This window comes from Morus notabilis, unplaced genomic scaffold (genome assembly GCF_000414095.1).
Source record: "Morus notabilis unplaced genomic scaffold, ASM41409v2 Scaffold2758, whole genome shotgun sequence".
Taxonomy (NCBI): Eukaryota; Viridiplantae; Streptophyta; class Magnoliopsida; order Rosales; family Moraceae; genus Morus; species Morus notabilis.
This window is the reverse complement of record NW_010364069.1, coordinates 6,069-26,624: the sequence shown is the minus strand read 5'-3', so window position 1 is coordinate 26,624 and position 20,556 is coordinate 6,069. Positions and strand designations below refer to the sequence as shown.

At 34.9% G+C, this 20,556-nt stretch overlaps 4 protein-coding genes across 7 annotated transcripts; 2 read left to right on the top strand and 2 right to left on the bottom strand.

Annotated features, from left to right (window-relative positions):
• The first annotated feature begins 2,154 nt into the window (after nucleotides 1–2,154).
• On the top strand, nucleotides 2,155–4,285 carry LOC21388965 (cytochrome P450 94B1). Its single transcript, XM_010105726.2, has 2 exons — nucleotides 2,155–2,655; nucleotides 2,958–4,285. The coding sequence occupies exons 1-2, from the start codon at nucleotides 2,282–2,284 to the stop codon at nucleotides 4,054–4,056; spliced, it is 1,473 nt and encodes a 490-aa protein (XP_010104028.1). The 5' UTR covers nucleotides 2,155–2,281; the 3' UTR covers nucleotides 4,057–4,285.
• Nucleotides 4,286–8,448: 4,163 nt separating this feature from the next.
• On the bottom strand, nucleotides 8,449–12,081 carry LOC21388964 (SWI/SNF complex component SNF12 homolog). Of its 4 annotated transcripts, XM_024170531.1 has the most exons (4): nucleotides 12,030–12,061; nucleotides 11,781–11,787; nucleotides 9,846–11,567; nucleotides 8,449–8,874 (listed from the first exon to the last, which is right to left on the bottom strand). In XM_024170531.1, the coding sequence occupies exons 3-4, from the start codon at nucleotides 11,408–11,410 to the stop codon at nucleotides 8,805–8,807; spliced, it is 1,635 nt and encodes a 544-aa protein (XP_024026299.1). In that variant the 5' UTR covers nucleotides 11,411–11,567; nucleotides 11,781–11,787; nucleotides 12,030–12,061; the 3' UTR covers nucleotides 8,449–8,804. The 4 variants fall into 4 exon arrangements, with proteins under 4 accessions (XP_024026299.1, XP_024026297.1, XP_024026298.1 ...); XM_024170529.1 differs by having other exon boundaries at nucleotides 9,846–11,787; nucleotides 12,030–12,081; XM_024170530.1 differs by lacking the exon at nucleotides 11,781–11,787 and having other exon boundaries at nucleotides 12,030–12,077.
• Nucleotides 12,082–12,330: 249 nt separating this feature from the next.
• On the top strand, nucleotides 12,331–14,604 carry LOC21388963 (60S ribosomal protein L17-2). The gene is made up of 7 exons (XM_024170535.1): nucleotides 12,331–12,426; nucleotides 12,587–12,623; nucleotides 12,889–12,929; nucleotides 13,466–13,696; nucleotides 13,780–13,882; nucleotides 13,969–14,036; nucleotides 14,128–14,604. Exons 1-7 carry the CDS (start codon nucleotides 12,424–12,426, stop codon nucleotides 14,194–14,196), a joined length of 552 nt encoding a protein of 183 aa, XP_024026303.1. The 5' UTR covers nucleotides 12,331–12,423; the 3' UTR covers nucleotides 14,197–14,604.
• Nucleotides 14,605–15,929: 1,325 nt separating this feature from the next.
• Nucleotides 15,930–18,016, bottom strand: LOC21388962 (elongation factor 1-delta). Its single transcript, XM_024170533.1, has 8 exons — nucleotides 17,940–18,016; nucleotides 17,576–17,682; nucleotides 17,319–17,435; nucleotides 17,079–17,172; nucleotides 16,824–16,947; nucleotides 16,614–16,727; nucleotides 16,361–16,522; nucleotides 15,930–16,236 (listed from the first exon to the last, which is right to left on the bottom strand). Coding segments are annotated over exons 2-8 (699 nt in total). The 5' UTR covers nucleotides 17,662–17,682; nucleotides 17,940–18,016; the 3' UTR covers nucleotides 15,930–16,234.
• Nucleotides 18,017–20,556: the final 2,540 nt, after the last annotated feature.

Here is a 20,556-nt window from a genome sequence, read left to right as displayed (position 1 = left end):
AAGAGGAAAAGAAAAGGAACAATTTTTGTGGTAAAGTGTGTTCTTACAAGTTACAACACCTTAAGATATATACTTTTATTTTATTTATTTTTTTACTATTTTGGGACTTTCTTCCGTGAGATATTTTGTTTTTCATTATTATTTTAGAATTTTCTAGTAGACATTTTTTAAGATATATTTTTCACTATTAGATCTGTTTAAAATCGTATCAAATTAAATATATATATATATAATAGACAATTTTTAATACGGATATAACGGTTGAAAAATAAAGAATTATCGATAATTTTTTTTTGTTCTATAAGAGAAACTCTCTATTATTTTTTCAAAAAAGAGAATTCTTTCATGGATTTAATTTTTAAGAGTTTCTCTAATAGTACCAGAAAAATAAATTACCATATATAATTATGTACTTTTTAACTGTCAAATATGTATTTGTTATTCATATTTTTTTATTCTAATGTGATTTTGACCAAATATAACGGTCAGAAATCAAGTTCTACCAATATGGAGGCCTAGCAGAGAAACTCCCTAATTTTTTATCCTTAAAAGACATTTTTTTAAAATTTTTATGAGACCTTCTCCGATAGACCGGCTTACCAGTAGAGTTAGTTTTTATCGTTGAATTTGGTAAAAATCACATTAGATTGAAAAAGTAGGCATAACAAATAGTGTCTAATACATATTTAACAATTAAAAAGAAGAAAACCACTAGTGGTTTATTTTTTCCAATTCTACTAGAGAAACTCCTTATTTTTATATTAGCTTCTACTAAATTTGTTTTCGTTTTTGTTTTTTTTTCCCTTCATTTTGATGTAAATTATTATGATCTAATAGTCTATATTTGTGTAGTTTTGATAGATTATCTTTTTAATTAACTCTACCACATCATTCCCATGACAAACTGTTCTTTTGTTTTTGTTTTTAAAGACAAATAATTCTTCAAAAAATCTATAAATTACCCCTGATTTGTCACTAATTCGAACTGGATTTTTCTGTCAAGTGGTGAACCAAGTTTAAATTCATATTTTGTAAGCATATATATAATTTAGAACTTTAGATTTTATTCCCTATTCAAACTAAATATGAACTATCCAATTTAAAGTTTAGTCCCTCCTTCAATTCAACTTTCCAAACCATTTTTGAACTGTAAGAGTACGCTCATTTTCTCTATTTTCCACACCTATCTAAACACAATTAAACGTCAATTCAAATTATAATTTAAACTACACAATTAAAATTTTAAATTCAAATAAAAATTATAAATCAACATTGTTTCAACCGGTGAACGAAACAGATGTTACATTAGTTGGATATATTATTAGGGAAAATATAATAAATAACAGATTTTTAAAACTAAATTAAGTAAATAGCAGTTTACGGTATAACAACTGTAAAAAAATTTGTTTTCACTTAAATTTTCTTGTTACTACTCTTAAAAAAATATTTTTTCACTTAAATAAAGATATCTTACCACGTAAATTATTTCTTACCAATCGTCAATAAAACATTTATATAACAAATATTATTTACATTAAATATTTTTAAAATTTACTATTTATTTAATTTAATTTTAAAAATTTACTATTTATTATTATTATTATTATTTATTACTACTACTGCCGAGCATTTAGTTGCAATTGGAGTAAGGAGTAGACATCTTGAGCGTAGACTGCAAACTACTAAACTAGGGTTTCTGGAAGTTAAAAATTCATCTCTAACGAGATTTAGAAGACGTTTGGTTGATAGATTTAAAATTATTTTTAATTTATGTATATTTTTTATGAGAAAAAATACTGTAATAAATTATAAATTATGATCTGAATCATAGCACGAATCCACTAACTAAACACACTCTTAATTGCGAGCTTTTGATTAAAAAAAAAAGAAAAAGAAAAAAAGAAGCAGCTAACTTTTTAAGCTCGAGAACCACGTGCCTTATAATCTTTTTGTCTAAATTTGTCCTTTTCCAATTTTTTTTTATCGATTTTTGCTCATAAAGCCCTAAGACATCCTCAGCCGGTATTTTTCTCCGCGCATACGTGCCTTATAATCTTTTTGTCTAAATTTGTCCTTTTCCAATTTTTTTTATCGATTTTTGCTCATAAAGCCCTAAGACATCCTCAGCCGGTATTTTTCTCCGCGCAGAACCAAACAAAACTAACACGTATATTACTACGTTCACTCCACAGTCACAACACAACAATAAATACCCCCCTCACCTTTCTCTTCTTCCACACACAAATTCTCTCATTACACAACACTTGTAATATTACATATCATGTTGATCATCATGATCACGTTCTCTCTCTTTCTCCTGATGGTACTCCTTCTCTCTCTAACAAACTACACCAAGCTCAAATGCCTTATCTCCTTCCACAGAAACCGCCACCGTCTGCTTGACTGGTACACCGACCTCCTTTCCTCGTCATTTTCCCAAACCATTGTCGTTCACCGCCTCGGCGCACCCAGGACGGTTGTAACCGCCAACCGGACCAACGTTGAGTACGTCCTCAAGACCAACTTCCACAACTTCCCCAAGGGCAAACCCTTCACCGACATCCTCGGCGACCTCCTCGGTCTCGGAATCTTCAACGTCGACGGCGAGCTCTGGTCCTCTCAGAGGAAGCTCGCCAGCCATGAGTTCACCACCAGGTGATCTCCCACTCACATTTTGAAAATTTTCTAATTTTTTAGTTGTTTCTTCGGTTATAAGAAAAACTCGGTCCCATTATTTCACCAGTTCCGAATCACAGATAACGTTTACTCTAGTAAAAATTTACATTCTAACTTTTTGTATCCGTAGTTTTTATTTCTTTTATACTTTTCTACTGAAAAATCTTTCTAGCTTTGTCATCTTCACGGCAGTCATATTATTTAATAAAAAAAAAATCTTTTACTTTTACCTAATGGTTTCCTAATTACTGAAAAAAATTTATGGTCCCGACAATATTCAGGTCTCTGCGGGAGTTCGTAGTGATGGCGCTCAAGCAGGAGACAAAGGAGAAGCTGCTTCCACTGTTGGAGGAGGCTTGCGAGAAGGAAACCGTTGTGGACTTGCAAGAGGTGCTGCGGAGGTTCGCTTTTGATGTCATTTGCAAGGTGTCACTGGGCATTGATTCGTGTCGTTTTGACCTTTCACGCCTGGTCAACGCGTTTGACCGCGCCGCGGAGATCAGCGCCAAGCGAGGGACGGCGCCGGTGTTCCTCGTCTGGAAGGTGAAGCGCGCGTTGGGGTTCGGGTCTGAAAAGGTTCTCAGAGAAGAGATCAAGCTTATTCACAATTCTGTTGCGGAGATCATCAAGAACAAGAGAAAAGCCCTTCACGATCATGATCATGATCGTGAAGTCAGATCATCGTGCGGTGGAGATTTGCTGACGAGGTTGTTGATGGCGGGCCACGAGGAGGAGGTGGTGAGGGACATGGTGATAAGCTTCATAATGGCCGGACGTGACACCACGTCGGCGGCAATGACGTGGCTCTTTTGGTTGCTCTCCGAGAATCCCCGGGTTGAAAACGACGTCGTTGAGGAAGTGAAAAGCGTCATGAATAACGGTGACAATGTGTTGAATTATGACGCTTTGCAGAGTATGAGTTTTGTGAAAGCATGTTTGTGTGAGGCCATGAGGCTTTACCCGCCGGTGCCGTGGGACTCGAAGCACGCCGGAAACGACGACGTTTTGCCGGATGGGACGGCGGTAAGGAGAGGGGATAGGGTGACGTATTTCCCGTACGGAATGGGGAGGATGGAAGAGGTGTGGGGAAAGGACTGTTTGGAGTTTAGACCGGACCGGTGGTTCGGCGAACCGGATGGGGACTACGGGAGCCGGTTTTTGGAACCGGTTAGCCCGTTCAAGTTTCCGATTTTTCAAGCCGGTCCGAGAGTGTGTCTTGGGAAGGAAATGGCTTTTACTCAAATGAAGTACGTGGTGGCTTCTGTGCTGAGCCGGTTCGAGATTCGACCGGTCAGTTTGAACAGGCCGGTTTTTGTCCCTCTCTTGACGGCTCACATGGCTGGTGGCTTGAAGGTTTTGGTTCGGAGGAGATGCGACTAATAGTTGATTAATGTTATAAAATATCATCTTAATTATGATGTGATCGCTTAATGTGGTTACTGAGTAGATATATTGCCATACTATTAATGTAACGTAATTAATGTGCGTGCGGCGTGCGTGTGCATAGAAGCAACTACTTTTTGTAATTTCTTGTTTTTGCTGAAAGTTGAAAATGCCCTCCTCATTTGTAAATTAAGATTAAGATGGTATAAAATGCCAGCTTTAGATATATTTGTATACGCGGGTTAATGGTAATTATGATGAAACATTCTTGATAATGATGGTAAGATCCAATCGCAGAACTCTATTAGGTCTCGTTCACTTCGTTGATTTGAATTTAGAATTCGAGTTGAGATGTGATTTTATGTGAGTGTTTTTTACTGTAACAAAAAAGTTAGATGTGATTGTTTGTGAGAGTTTTTTACTGTAGAAAAACTCAAATTTTAAACTTGAATCAGCGAAGTGAACGGGGCCGATATCCAAAGATTTTATTAGCACGTATAAATAAATTCTATGATATTGCTCCTTCTCTTCTTCGATTGTTTAAAAATAAAAGCGCAACCTCTTCTAAACAAGTAGTAATTAAGATATATATAACATCTTAGTAAATGTTGAGATCAATTACAGTCTAGTAATATTTGAGTTTACAATTTATGTATGTTAAACTTGTGAAAATTCTTGGCATGATACCAGAAGTGAGGTTTTGAACTGGTTTGGTTGGAAATTTCACCACCCTTCTTGCAACTGAATTTTTCATAATTAGTGGGGTTTGTTTGGAAATATCTGGATGTTTTAGATTTGAAATTTAAAATTTTACACTGTTATTTGTTAATCACTTTCTTAAACAAGTTTAAATTTCTAAACAAGCCTCCACTTCACTAACCCATATTTGGGGGATTGACATATATATAACATCTTTTCATACTTGTTTAATTGAAAAAAGTATTTAAAAGATATTTGACATTAATCTAGTCAGAAATTAATCACTCTTTTTGAAGATGATCATATGTGCATATATAGGTTTTTTTTATGAATGTTCTTATGCCCTCCAAGTTAAATAGGAGTAAAAGAATAATTAGAACCCTAGAAATTTGTCTGAGATAGGTACTAACTCTAGTTATTTATATACCTAATAAAACACAAAGGTTGCGTTTGGAGCAAAGACTCATGGCATGGTTCATATCATGATTCGTAGTTTGTTATAGTGTTTTTTCTCATAAAATATACACGTAAATAAAAAATAGTTCTAAATCTATGAACCAAACGTCCTCAAAATGAAAATTGATGGATTGACTTCAAGTTCAAGCTAGAAGATACCAAAATTTGTGCAATATATATTATATGCAGAAGCAGACAAGAAAGTAAGTAGATGAGGATATAGCGATATAGTGTATTTAGGGGACACAAATAAAATTATTTGTGAGATATAATATAAAATTTTACTTTATTTATTGGGAGCACAAATATATAATTTCTTTGGAAAAAAAAAATTACATTCTATAGAGGAAAAAAATTAGAATCTCAGTAGTATGCCTAATCATTTTTCATTTATTGTGTCCAGAAGTTTTGAACTTTTCTATTATTTGGAAAGACAAGATCCGTATTTCAAATTTTGTACCTTTTCTTCTATGTTGGCCAACAAGTTGATAATATTGACACTCCCAAACAAAACGTCTACGTAAGCTCGTCGGTAAAAAGTGAAGTTGAAAAGACAAGAACTACAAAGACCATGTAGGATCCCAGTTTGGTAAAATGTTTCACTTTGGGAATAAACTCATACAAGAAAAATACCAATGTGATAAGACAACTTGCCATGGAAAGTTTCATTATTAGAGTGTCATCCCCTTTGTTTTCAAGTCCAGCTAGGGAACAACAATCTTTAATACTGTTTCATATTTAATTGAACATCTATAAAATCAGGGCATGTTTGGTACACATCTTTAATACTGTTTCATATTTAATTGAACATCTATAAAATCAGGGCATGTTTGGTACACAGTATAAGCGCACTCCGTATTGTATTATTTAAGAGTAATATAGTGTTTGACAACATTTCATACATTGTATAATTTAATACGAAATTCAAATTTGATACAATACATAGTATTGTGATATTCAATATGGATAAAAATCAATGTATTAGACCGTATTATGCAATTTAACGCTACAAAACATATAAAATATTTTACAAATATCAAGGATAAATATTTTACTCATTAATATTACTAATTTTTTGTCTCTTATCTCTCTAGGCTATAGTTTAATAAATAATAATGTGCATCATACAGGCTTAATTGTGAAGCATATGATTTGATAATTAGTTCCCTCCATTTTCCTTGTCAAGTGACAAATTGCTTGTCACATAAGAGTTTGGCATGTTGGTGAGGCCGTAGCTTTGATGACCCTTTTGGTCTTATAATGCTAATTCTTTGGCCATGTCCGGCGGCAAGATCGTCCTGGGGATGAGGTGCAGGTGCATTCATCGATTTCGTTTGTGATGGGTGGAAGCCTTGGCAACCCTTATGGCGGTCCAGTTGGCTACAAGTTTCCAAGCCGGTCTTTGAAGGAGACTTTCGCAAGTGTGTGTGCCCTATGGACCTCGTAAAGGACCGGGTGGTTGTTTTGTGGTTAAGATTTTCGTTCTCACTTCTCTTTCAATTGAGTCGGGAGGATCGACAATGTCGTTGCTAATAGATTGAGATGTTGGACTCTTTCAGCCCCTGCTTGTTTGTTGAGGGATGTTCGTATTCCTCTTGGTCAATTTTCTCTTTTTGCTTCTATTTAAGCAAGTTGGTTTGCTTCTTTTGGCTTCGGCTGGGGCTGCCTTAATTTGTTTGTGCATGCCCTTAATTTGTTTATTTTTCTCTCTTTGGCTTTATGAAACGATTTTCTATTAAAAAAAAAAAAGTTGTTATTAAAATGTCATTATGCGCTGTGTTACATCCCTTATGTACTACTACACTTCAATAACAAAGTACCAAACATGAGAAATTTTGCCCCTTCCATCTATCTATAGCCCCAGTGGTTAAATGACAAAGAATAGCACTAATTACGTATAGAAGAGGAGGAATACAGAGAGAACTATTTATCAACTTCTGTTTACAACTTCAGGAAAAAAAAAAAAAAAACAAACAAACAAACAAATTTTGTTTGCAAAACACATTGATCGCGTAATGGAGAAATAAAAAGGGAAGGATTTGCACTTGGATAGAAAGGAATTTATGGATTGTGAAGTACCCCCAAAGATAAGCTCAAGACATCTATTCTTAACGACCAACTGATGGAGACAATCAGACACGTATGCATAGAAAGAGAGATAAATATTAATAAAATAAGCTACAAACTAGAAAGAGTTGTTTACACAAAGATAAGCTGAAAATGTGTCTTACTCTACAATTCACAAAAAAACAATATATATATATATATATATATATATAGTACAAGATCTCAATATTAGTAGAGAACAGCACATAACCAAAAGATAAATGGTTTTCTGCTTTTGACCAAGCAAAGTAACTAGACGACCACATGCCAATCTGTGTTCTAATGCAACATTATTGCTTGATATCTGCTTCAGTTTTAACTCCCTATGATTTGAATAAGGTAGCACGTGCTATATACGTGGCCTCGTGTATACTTGCTTATTTATTTATTTATTGTCTGCTTTCATAAAAGTTTTAACTTTGTAGGTATAAAACGTTGAATATAAGTGTATCAAACCGGGCTTTTGTACAAACAACAAAATTGCTAAACTTATTCTGAAATGTACGAGTTTAGTTTTTTATTTTTTACTATTGATTAATACATTTTTTACTAATATAATTATTTCACTAAAAGAATATTAATTAAAAATAAAATCTAAAAATCTAAACTCATATATTCTAAGGTATTTGTCTCATTTTCCCTTTACAAACTCAATTTTATGCATCTATTTAAAACTCATTTAATTTGTTGATTTAAGTTTTTAATTCGAGTTGAGATGTGACTTTATGTGAAAATTTTTTACTGTAACAAAAAGTTAAATGTGACTGTTTCTAATAGTTTTTTACTGTAACAAAATTCGAATTCTAAACTCAAATCGGTGAAATGAACGGGCCTTAGATTGAGTCATGGATAACCCTATAAATAAGGTTTAACATTTACTAGAGAATAACAAAAATTATGTCTAAAAAAGAAAGAAAACAAACAATTGGAATTTATTATCCACTCTGATTTTTAATCCTGTCCTCCAAAGTCCAAACACACCCTTTAGATTTTTCTTTTAATTTTTTTTTCTCAAGCAAAAAAGATTTAATATGGATCAATCTTCAAATAGCAAGGACAAAATGAATCCTGGCTCAACATTGATGAAGCTCACAAACCAGCGTTTGCTGAAATAGAGAAATGGTTTGAATGATTTTGTCTATTAAATCAATAAATCTAACTAGAACTAAGCAAAAGTCAGAAATATGTATCTCTTTTCCTCTCCTGATGACTAAACGTTTGGTTTATAGATTCAGAATCATTCTCGATTTATGTGTGTTTTTTATGAGAAAAAATACTGTAACGAACCACGAATCATAATTCAAATCATGGTACGAATCTACCAACCAGACGCATATGTTCCAAAAAAAACAAAAAAAGAGGAGCTTATAATGCTGAAATCAAGATGGGAAAGGTACCAAGAAGAAACCAAACAAAAAGGATGTTAATGATGGAGTACAACCCTACAAGCCTGTCAGCTACTGACAATTCAATAATCCCTTCATTCAAGTGCTCCCAGGAGCATCACTTCCAGCAGTTTTTCTGTTCAGGTAACGAATTACGGCATCTTCAACCCTGTTAATTTATGCCACAAGAGAAACAAATTCAAATCGAGAAAATAACATAGTAATATGAGAATTCTACGGTGGGATATTGAAGGGAAAAAAAAAAGTATCAATGGAGACACTCCATGATGGTAACACTCCTGGTTGAGTAGTCAGGCCTGTGGTTTGTTTCCACATGATTTTGATTAAGTTCCTCAGGGCCGCCTACTTGGTGAATAAAAGAGTTTTAAGGCTTCCAAATAACTCGAGTCCACTGAGCGGGTTTGATGAATTTTGGGGCTAAAGAAAAACCTATCTCGGTTGTAAAAATGACTCCATACAGAGACACATCACAAGTACAGGGGCTCAAAAATACCCCCCCTTTTTTGAATCTACGGCCGTTTGGTTCAAGGGTTAAATTCAAATTTTTGTGAGAACCATTTGAACCGGGGTTTGAACCCCCTTACCAAACATGCTCTACATGATTCTTGGTATGCAACAGAACCAATGTTTTAACTCACTCAGCATTAATGCGTTCTTAAATAGGTAATGGGAATTTTACTTAGTAACTAGAGGAAAACTAAGGCCTCGTTCATTTCACCGATTCAAGTTTTCAGTTATAGGTTTCTACAGTAAAAAACTCTCAGAAAATGTCACATCTAACTTTTTTTATTACAGTGAAAAGCTCTCAGAAAATGTCACATCTCAGCTCGAATTGAAAACTCGAATCCGCGAAGTGAACGAGGCCTAAATGGTCGATTCAAGTGAGATGTCATCATTCATCGATGTGGGAACTGCTTAGTGCATGTGAATCATGAGTGTGCAAGTTGCAACAAAATCTAATTTTCAAACTCAATTTCATTTCTCCAGTCCACAATAAAAAAAATAAATAAATAAATAAAAACTATACATCAATAGGCAAACCATTTTCAACAATCAATTGCAGGTGGAAGTAATAATACCGACAATTAGCTAATGGAAATATAGAGAATAGAAGCTTACCATGGTTGATTATAGAAATCAGAACGGCGCTCCTTTTCTGTGTTTCTACTAGCGTCTCCAGCAACAAGCTTCAAGTCTTTACTCTGAGAAGCAATCAACGTATTAATAAACTCCGCCGGAGACTGACTAAAACCAAGAAAGAAAGCCCGCCGTCTCCGGTGTTCATGGATCCTCTTAATTGATGTAGCAATCAATTCGTCACAAGCATCAATTTCCTTATTCTTATCGGTATTTCCCAAGAATGAAGACATTTCCTTCTCCAGAGGAAGAGGCACATCAACCAGAACATCATAGCAGGTAGTTCCCGCTGGACAGTTTCCTGAAAGCTTAATTTTATGCTCCAGATGTATAGGCTGCGGCGGACTTAAATGCTGTGCTAACTTGCCTGAAACCATGGTAAATTTCATTTTCTCTTCCCCAAAAACTTTCTGAAGAGGAGGATCACACATGAAAGAAGTAGGGTCACTAGGGATCTGCAACTTCCTAGCTTTAACATAGTGCCAAATCGCAGCTATGACTCTAGTGCTGGTATCTGCCTCGATTCCAAGAACTTCACTCAGCGCTTGGGAAAGTTTAAATTTTTCTGGCACATAATTCATTTCCAGCCTTATCATTGCAGAAAACTCTTTATCCCCTTTTCGCTTCGCCTCAAAGCCGTCATGAAGAACTGGTGAACGAGAACTTTCCCACAGAATCACATGGTTATCTGGATAAAGATTTTGGTCCAAGTATATAGTAATTTTCTTGAAAAAAGATGAGAACTTGGTGCTATACTTAGGTGTCATTCCAGAAACCAGAGGATCTTTTCCGTCTTCCAAGAGCCTCCCAACTATCTTAAGCGACCAAGTAGGGGGTTCTGCATTCTTGTTTTCGGATGTATTTTGTGTCTGATTTGCAAAGGTGTTGAATACGTAAATCCTTAGCGTTTTCTGGAAACGGGGAGAGATTTTAAAGGACTCCTGGATGGCAATCTTCTTCCTCGCCAAAGCAGTATCAATACGGGCCTCAAATTCAAGCAACTGAGTATAAAGGGCAGATTCAGGCAAAAGTGATGCAATCTTATCCGGTATCTGTTTATCAGGTAGTTTACGCTTCTTTCTACGAGCAGCCGGGGTCAGCTCCATGGTCTTAAACGGCAAACTCGTATTGGCATTGGATGAACTTGGTGGCCGAGAAGGTGGTTTCTGGTTAGCTCTCTTGGTACTTCCCGTGCCCGGCGTCGCCACAGGAGGTGATGACACACCAGCATTACCAGCGTTGGCACTGTGCAAATGGGCGAGCGACTGCGCTTGAGCCTGCAACTGAGATTGGAATTGGGTGTGCGCTGCATGAGCCTGCGCTTGTGCGTGGGCGTTCACAAACTGAGACTGAGCAAGCGCCTGCGCTTGAGGCTCGGACAACTGAAAATGGCCGGGAAAATGAGACCCACTTTGTGTTTGAGGTTGTGCTTGAGAAAGAAGATGGGGCTGGTGATTCAAAGGCATAGATTGTGGAACCATCCCTGAATTACCAAAATGTGGTGGGGCCCCAACATTCTTGACCTGATTGTTATTGTTCATTGACATTGTTCAATCTTTAATCCCAATCTATTCCGTCAAAAAAATCATGAACCTAGTTGAAACCACTCAGAATCTTCTACGTTTCCAAACCAAAAAACCAAAATTCAATCTTGGGCCTCCCTTGATCATAAACTTCTTTCAAATAATCCAAAAAAATCACAATCTGCAAAACCAAACTATATCATAAAAACCCAAAACCCGCTTAATTTCGGTTCCCAAAACCAAAAACAAACCCGAACTTGGGTCTTTTTCTCTTCCTCTTGCTCAAAAATTTCTTGATTATGTGTACTAAAACAGGTTCCAATTCTTCTGAAAACTTGAAAATTTCCAAACAAGAATTTCCACAAAGCTTGATTAATGGCTTCAGAAGAAGTACCGAAATCCTATTCAGAGACAAGCCCAGAACTCCAAATCACACAATGGACGTTAAAAGACGAAAAAAATTAAATTTCTGCTTCGAATTTATCAGAATTGAAAAAATCTCCCCAGCGGAAATTGAAAGAGCGAACGACGAATTATAAAAAGGATATAGAAACAAACAATTTAAAAAATATAAACAAAAACGAAAATGAATATACACTATTATATAACCATGATAATATAATAAATTTATTGAAAATCTTACTAGTCCAGTCTTTTCTGCTAATTCGTTCCCTCTGCTTTGAGATCGGCCATGGACCCAACTGAACCTGTCTCTCCTCCTTTATCTCCGCCGTTTTATGGAGTTCCCGAAGTTACAATTTTGCCCCTAAGAGCGAAACGCTGTCGTTTTTGACGGGTTTACTTGACAATAATACTATACATAAAAATTAAGCCCAGCCCAGTTTTTTTTAAAGCCCAGCCCAATTTATTTTGGGCCGAATACAAGCTGAAAGTCCAAATCAACCAGTAAACCCTAGCCAGCTCCGAGGGTTTCTTTCGATTAATCTCTCTCTCTCTTCCATATATCTCAGAAGCCCTAAAATTTTCCTAGGGATTTAGTGAGGGAAAAAGCTTAGGCGGAAGCGGTAAGATCAGCCATGGTGAGTTGTTCTGAATTTGAGTGGAATTGAATTTTGTTGTTTAAGAAGCTAAATTGAGCTAAAAATTGCTTTGTGTAAAGAGAAAACGTTCGCAAAATTCGAACTTTTTCCGGTTCTTTGAATTGGATTTTAATTAAGTGAACTTGTTTTTGAATTTCAGGTGAAGTATTCGAGAGAGCCGGATAACCCTACTAAGTGTAAGTAATCGCTATTTTTTTTTTTTTTTTTTTTGGTTATGAATTAAAAAGATCGAAGATTTTCTCCTCTGGAACTTTTCTTTGGCGACCTAAATTTGCTTTTTTATTTTTTAGGGTTTGTTGATTCGAAACTAGGAAGGGGCATTATTTAAAATTCTCATTTTTTTTCGAAGTTTTTCTCAGGAAGTTTGGATCAATTCTTTTATTTTTAGGGACAAATGTAAGAAACTTATTTTTGTGTAAATTTTTTGTTATTGGAATTCAGCCTGCAAAGCCAGGGGATCCGATCTCCGAGTTCATTTTAAGGTATGTCCATTCGACTTGGTGAATTCTCATTTGTTTTTATAATATATAAACTTAAATTGTGACCAAATTAAATTAATTCATTGTTTATGCCTCTTCTTCAATCTCCGTTCAAATATTACCCTCATTATGTGATGGAATTTTGATATCAGAATTTTGGTATATCGATTTTTGAGTAGGCTGTTCTTGAGTAATTTAGCAATGGTCAACGGTAGTGAATTTCCGTGGGATATTCTGAAATGTTGTCAATGTGCAATGCATTAAGTGTTAGAATACATCAGAAGAAGATATGGTGTTAATGTTATTTCTAAAGTAAATAGTTGATAGTTCTGCATGTATTAACTATTAAGATCCTTTTCGGAGGCTTTTTCCATTGCATGATTGGACTTCTTTTGAACTGACATTATTCATTTATGATCCGCTCTAGAGTGGCTGATGAAACATTCGGGAAATATGTTAATACCATACGTTAATTTTCTCTATTTCTTCTTGTTAAGTTCATCTCATATGTCTCCCACCGCTTGTAATTATCCCTTCAGAATACAAGAGAGACAGCTTTTGCTATTCGCAAGTTGGCTCTGGCCAAGGCTAAAAGCTACTTGGAGGACGTTTTGGCTCACAAGCAAGCCATTCCGTTCCGTCGCTTTTGTCGTGGAGTAGGGAGAACTGCACAGGCTAAGAATCGCCACTCAAATGGACAAGGGCGCTGGCCTGTTAAATCTGCGAGGTTTATCCTGGACTTACTGAAGAATGCTGAGAGTAACGCTGAGGTGGGCATTATCCTGTTTTGCTTATCGTATTTAATCTTATCAGGTTAACTAACCATTGTGTATTTTGTTAACATTTTCTCTAGGTGAAAGGATTGGATGTGGATTCACTTTACATATCTCACATCCAAGTGAATCAGGCGCAAAAGCAAAGGCGTCGTACATACCGTGCTCATGGAAGAATAAATCGTGAGTGCTTGTCTATTGCTGAATTACTTTGAGTTTAAAAAGATTTTTAACTTAATAGTAATTGACCTTCTAAATTTCATTGGCAGCTTACATGTCATCCCCATGCCACATTGAGTTGATTTTGTCAGAAAAGGAAGAGCCTGTCAAGAAAGAGGTAATTCTTAAAGTTCAATAGCATTATTTCCTGAAAACTTATCTGTTGGATTTTGTAGCTGCATCTAAATTGTTTGGTAATTATCGTGCAGCCCGAGAGTCAATTGGCTTCTAGGAAACCGGAAAAGGGTCGAGCTTTACGCAGCGGTGCTTCTTCTTGAGTGAAGGGGTGTACTAGTTGGAATCCTGAGTTCACCTTGGAAAAACTTTCTTGCTTCAATTTTGTGTTTTTATAAACCTCAAGCTTGTTCTCTGGGACTTCTTTTTTTTTTTCTTTTGCATTCTAGGGCTTTTTGCTTCAAGTTTTCTGAGACTTCAATGGTAGTTCTTTTATGAGTTGGAAAATCTTGTGCGGACCGAAAAATCAATGGTTTGTGTTAAAATTTTTCTGTTTCTTCAGCGTGCTTATCTTCATTAGTTGGATTGAGTAACTGTGAGCGAATTATGCAAGAAAATCAATAGTATTTGAGAAATTGTTGATGCTTAAGAGAACAGATTATGTCTGAACATTTCCTTGGTAATAAATTGGAGTCCTAAGACATACTCGTCTTGTCTCGGGTTTCCTTGAATTGGCATTGAGTTATCATTCGTGAGTTTTCATACAGTGCATGGTTGGCCTTCTGATTGGGGTGAAAATGGTTCATGACATGGCAATGCTTTTTGTTCTTTTCATAACTCAAATCACAATTAAATTCTTTTGCTATAATTCTACAATTCAACTTTTTTGTTAGTATTTTTTTTCATATAAAAATATAAAAAAATTTAAATTATAATTTGAGTTGTGAAAACGATTTTTGCAGGTTGTTACTAAAAAATAAAAAATAAAACAAAATAAAATAAAATGTGAGAAATTTGTCACATTTTCTTCACCTAAAATGGATGAAAATGTCACTACGTAAGTCAGCACATTTCCTAATATATGAGTTTGACACCACATCAAAATATGTAGGGCTTGTTCTTTTGAGTGAAAAATTAAAAAAAAAAAAAAGCAACTCAAGTTACAAATTTATTTGAATTCATGTTCTTTTAAGTTTAAACTCGAGTTCAAACTCGAGTTTAAGATTAAAATTCAAGTTTAAGTTTTCCTTTCAACTGGAGTTTAGAAACTCAAACTCAAATTAATGAACAATATTTTTTCTATTGTTAAAAATGCTATAATTTTTTTGTTTTAATTCTGATTGAGATGATTTTTTTTTCTATGCGTTGACAATGAAAAGACGAATAAAACCCGACCCATATATCATATTAAAATTTTTCATCAACATTGAGTTTTTATTAAAATACTATATAAATACAAATTCAAGTCTTGACTCACTCAACCACAAACTCAAAAAAATTCTTATCTCAAACCATAACTCAAATGTACACAACCAAACACAAACTCAAGTTACAAGTTCAACTCAAGTTATAACTCAAATTTAACTCAAAAATTATACTTAAGTTAAACTCCAAAAGAACAAGCCTGTAGTCTTCTTAGAAACTAAGTCCACTAATTATAGCAAAACAAAAAATAATATTGTAAGAAATTATATTGATTAAAAAAAAATGCAAGTAGTGAGATATTTAAAAAGAATTATTTTAATTAAAAGAAAATGAAAAAAGACAGTATTTTAAAAAATAATATTGTAAGAAAATAAACTGCGAAAAAATATTAGAGAAAAAAAAAAAGACAACAGGTAAAAGAAAAGATATTTAACCATCGCATGTCTATTTATTATTCACCAACACAGCGGTTTTTGCAATACCAAATTTAACAGGCTCTGAACGTTTTGAGTCTTAGTTTTATGTACATCGATCTTTCACTACTTATTTGACCATAGAATAAGAATTGTTCCCACACAAATTATGTTTTACTCATCATCCTTCATTCGAAACAAGAGCAAAGTAACCAAGATCAACCAACTTATTGATATGATAGATGAATAAACAAAAACCATACCAAAATTGGAATGGTCTGATTCGCTTTTACTTAAAATAAGGTTTTAAAACTAGAAAGACGTTCGTGACAAAAGAGCACCAAATAAGGCATCATCTAAATTGCTAGGATTACAAAATCCCCAATGACGACAAGACACTTCAAACATATTCCCAGGAAACAAAATAAGTAAAAGAAAAACCAAAACAATAGCCACAACAAAAATGCATAATGATCTCGAAGTCTATCAACCTCAACCCACAATAAACCTCTCTGAGCTCAAATCCTGCAACGAGAAACATGGAACAAATCAACAAAACCGATACAATTTTTGCAGGAAAAAAAAAAGACAAACAAATAAAATTCTTATTGAGACAACAGAACAGAAAAGCTAAAAGTATTAGACTTACATATTTTGTTGAAGGCCACAATGTCACAACTCTGCACATATTCGTTAATTGGTTCCTCCGTGAGATGTTCCTCAATAAGAGTGTCCACAGAGACAAGGTCGTCGACAATGGTGAGCATTATCTGCAATTTCTTTATACCATACCCAACAGGTACAAGTTTGGCTGGACAAAACAAATAAAAAACCAAATAAGAAACACAATCAGAGTTTGCTACGAGCAGGATCAAAATAGCCAAAAAATTTTATGAACATACAAGCTCCCCAAAACAATCCCTCCATCTGAACGCCTCTGACTGACTCCTCAAGCTTCTTCATGTCTGTCTCGTCGTCCCATGGTTTCACATCCAACAGAACTGAAGACTTGCCACCTGAAAATCACATCAAAGTAAAGCTTCTATTAAAACCTTTGCGAAAAGGGCAATCATATAAGAAAAAAAAAACTCAAGCAAAAACAGCAAACTCACTCTCTTTCTTTTTTCCAGACGCCTTGACGGCAGCTGCACGTTCTTCTGCAGCCTTCTTCTCCTCTTCAGTCTCTTCACCAAACAAATCCACATCGTCGTCGTCATCTTCATCAGCAGCAGAAGCCTGAAAGTTATATCATAAGCTATCAAATGACTATGACCAACTATGCTGGATATTCATCTAATTATATCTAGTTATTACAATTTCTAAGCAAAACAAATCAAAAATGCCAAAAACGGGGCAGCAATACTTGCCTTTGAGTCACCCACGGGTGGGGTAGCAACTGCCTCCTCAGTGATCGGGGCGGCTCCCTCCACCACAACACCACTACCTTCTCCGGCAACACCACTAAAGTACAGCAACACGTTACATAATAAGCAAAACATAAACACAAAGCAAACAAACTGAATTATGAAAAAAAAAAGGGCAGGAAAACAATAATTGACATCATCTAAAGTTGCAAACCAAACAGTTTTTACGAGTTATGAACTTACGAAATCCTCAGAAGTGCTTCAATATGGTTGTACCAACGCGACACGTTCACATATTCCGCGGACGAAGCCTTCGAAAGCGCAGCGTGCACCGTGATATCATCCTTGGAAGCCTGATATCTGCCCACAGGAATATATATATATATATATATATATATATATATGCAAATGAGTACATTTTAATTTGAATACCGTATTATTTAGTGAAAATGAAACAAAGAATCTAATCCTTGAGAGTTAAGACTAAACAAAGCTTTTACCCAGAGATGTAGCTACGAGTTAACAGGTAGTCATCGAGTTTCTTGAGGCCAGCAGCCGAGCCCAGGTCGTAGAACGTGACAGCCATTGATGTAATTTGTTCTGCCTTCTGAGAAAAAAAAAATGCATCTGCGGATTAGAATACTCATTTATGTAACTTTTTCCCTTCAACAAGTACGAGTTTTATGAGTATTAAAAAAAATCCAAAACATTGTCTACTAGCTGAAATCCCAAAATCGTTAAATAACTAACGATTAGCGAAAATTAAATTTTTAAAAAAAATTAAGAAGACAATACGTCAAACAAATAACAATATTGAAAAGCTTAAAGTGTGAACATACGCTATAGGGGCGGATCAGAGCTTACCGGCGACTGAGCTGCGCAGAGCAGAAGTGAAGGAAAAGAGGGCTGCGGAAACGAGAACTGGAAAAGAGGAGCACCGAGAGGTAATATAGAGAGTAGGGTTCGCGAAATGGCTTTTTATTTTAAGATTACTCACACTAGTGCCCTAAACTTTGGGGAATTTCCATTTTACCCTTTAAACTTTGAAAACTCTCACTTTACTCTTAAATTTTGAATTTATCTCATTTAAACATTTTTATAAGAATTTCTATTAAAATTAGAAAGAAAAAGAGTAGTTTGAGCGTGGCTATGTAGTTTTTATCCATTTAATTTTAATAAAAATTCAAATAAAAATACTATTTTCCCGTTTGAACTAAGTTGAACGGTCAAACTTAGAGTTTAACTCTCCCTTCAAGTTCAATCGTTCAAACCATTTTTAAAGAGTAAAAAGGTGTCCACTCTGCTTTCCACACCTACCAAACACAAATTTAAATTTTATTTCATGTTCAAATTAAAACTTTAACTGCACATTCAAACGTCAATTCAAACTACAATTTAAATCGCATAGTTGGAATTTTTATGTTCAAATCAAAAAGTTCAAATCAATAAAATTCAAACTAATGAACCAAACGGGGGTTGCGTGACTGCATTGCTTTCTTTTTTCTACCTTTTTTTATCCAAAATTACAACAGAAGGGGTTAAGTGGGAATAATTTAAAGTTCATGGTACAATGTGAGAGTTTTTAAAATTTAAGAGACAAACTAAGAATGACTCTAATTCAGGAGTACCGGTGATAATAATTCTTATTTTAAAGTACCACAAAAAAATAAAAATCATAATAAAATAAAAATCATAAAGGACTTTAAAGTCTTATTTGGTAGAGCTTTATAGAAGAGTAAATTATAGATTTTACCTTTTAAAATATGATTGGTCTAAAATTTTACCCTTTTAACTAAATAATACCCATTTGATTCCTCCCTCACATTTTCAATTGAATTTAAAAGACCAAAAGGCCCTTAAAACTCCAATTCAATTGTAGATTTTTCTTTCTCTCTCATCAAATATCATATCTTTCTCCCCCATCTCTCGTCTCCCTTCTCTTATCGGTCCTCTTTATTTTCTTTTCATCTCATGCAACCTCACATTCTCTCTGCGCTCTTTCTGTCGTCATCCAACCTTCTCTGCCAGCCATTAACTCGCTATCCCTGCAGGCACTGGAGTAGTTGCCCATCTATCTTTTTTCTAGTAAGAACACGTCAGAGTCGTTTCCCTTCTCTCTCATCTCTATTCGCCTCTATTTGTCATTGTCGTGGCTGGAGAATGACTGATAAGACCAGATCACACATATGCGAGAAGATTCACGATACGAAGCTCTGTCAAAAATCCTATCTTACTTCTCTCTATGTCGAAGCTCTGTCGACGAATCTAGTTGATCCACGTCGGTGACTATCATCTCTTTCTTCACTTTTTTGTGTCGTCTCATTCCAGTCATCGTTGGTGTTTGAGATCGCGAACAGAAGGAACCAATCATCGTTGCCAGTGTTCGAGATTGCGATCGTGACAATGACTAATTTTTTATTAGAAAAATCCTCAGCAATTGATTTGGTTAGTTAGAGAATATATGATGTCGATTTGATTAATTTTTTGTTGTGATTGTATTAAAATAAATAACTTAGTGATAATTTTTTATATTTTTTGGATTGATTTTCTTTTGATATGAATATGTAAATTTTTTATAATTCATAATCTGCAATGAAATATATATATATATATGTTTATATTTTATAATTTGACAGTTCTTAACTTAAGTTGTTAAATAAACATACTCTAAATCTATGTGAGTTTTAACTTTAATTTAAATTGGTGTTTGTAAAACATCACATCATAAAATTGATATTTAGATAGTGTGAGAATTGCGAGAAAATTCTAAACAATGTCATGGTTTTACTATAGCAATAGGTTCAAACCTATTTCATCAAAAAAAAAAAAAGTTCAAACCCATGTGAAGGAGGAGGAGGAAAGTTCTTTACATGAAAATTCTTATCTAGGGTTATTACTTTACCCATTTTGTTGAAAAATTGGGCATCGAGTGCGCAGCAAAATTTTAAAAAATTTAAATCAATGTCAAAACTAATCAAGAACATGTTCATGATGCTATATAACATAAATACTAAAGATCTAAATCATACCTTTAGAGATTTAGGAAACAACACGTCTGATAGATCAAAGCGTTCCAAACAGCAACCGGAAGAGCCTCAACCAACTGGTCTTCTTTGCTATTCTCGTTTCCACGATCGGAGTGCGGGTAGGCACGCATCGTTCAATCTCTTCTTGGTATTCTTGAACTCCTTCCAACCACAAGAGAGCCAAAGAAAAAATCGTTTTTGAGAATTAAACAATTTTTCCTCTCATGAATCTTTTGCCAATAGCCCCCAAAGAGTCTCTCAAGTGATATAATGAATAATGTGACTTAATGGCCTATTTGTAGTGTTTAGGAAGTCATATTTCCGTAACAATTAGGTTTCTCAAAGTTTATCTCGCTAACAGAGTCAGTTTCACCACGTCAGCATGCGCTACACGTTACAATCGGTCTACCGGTGACAGAGAAGTTATAACTCACCGGCCGACCTGTCCTTCATGA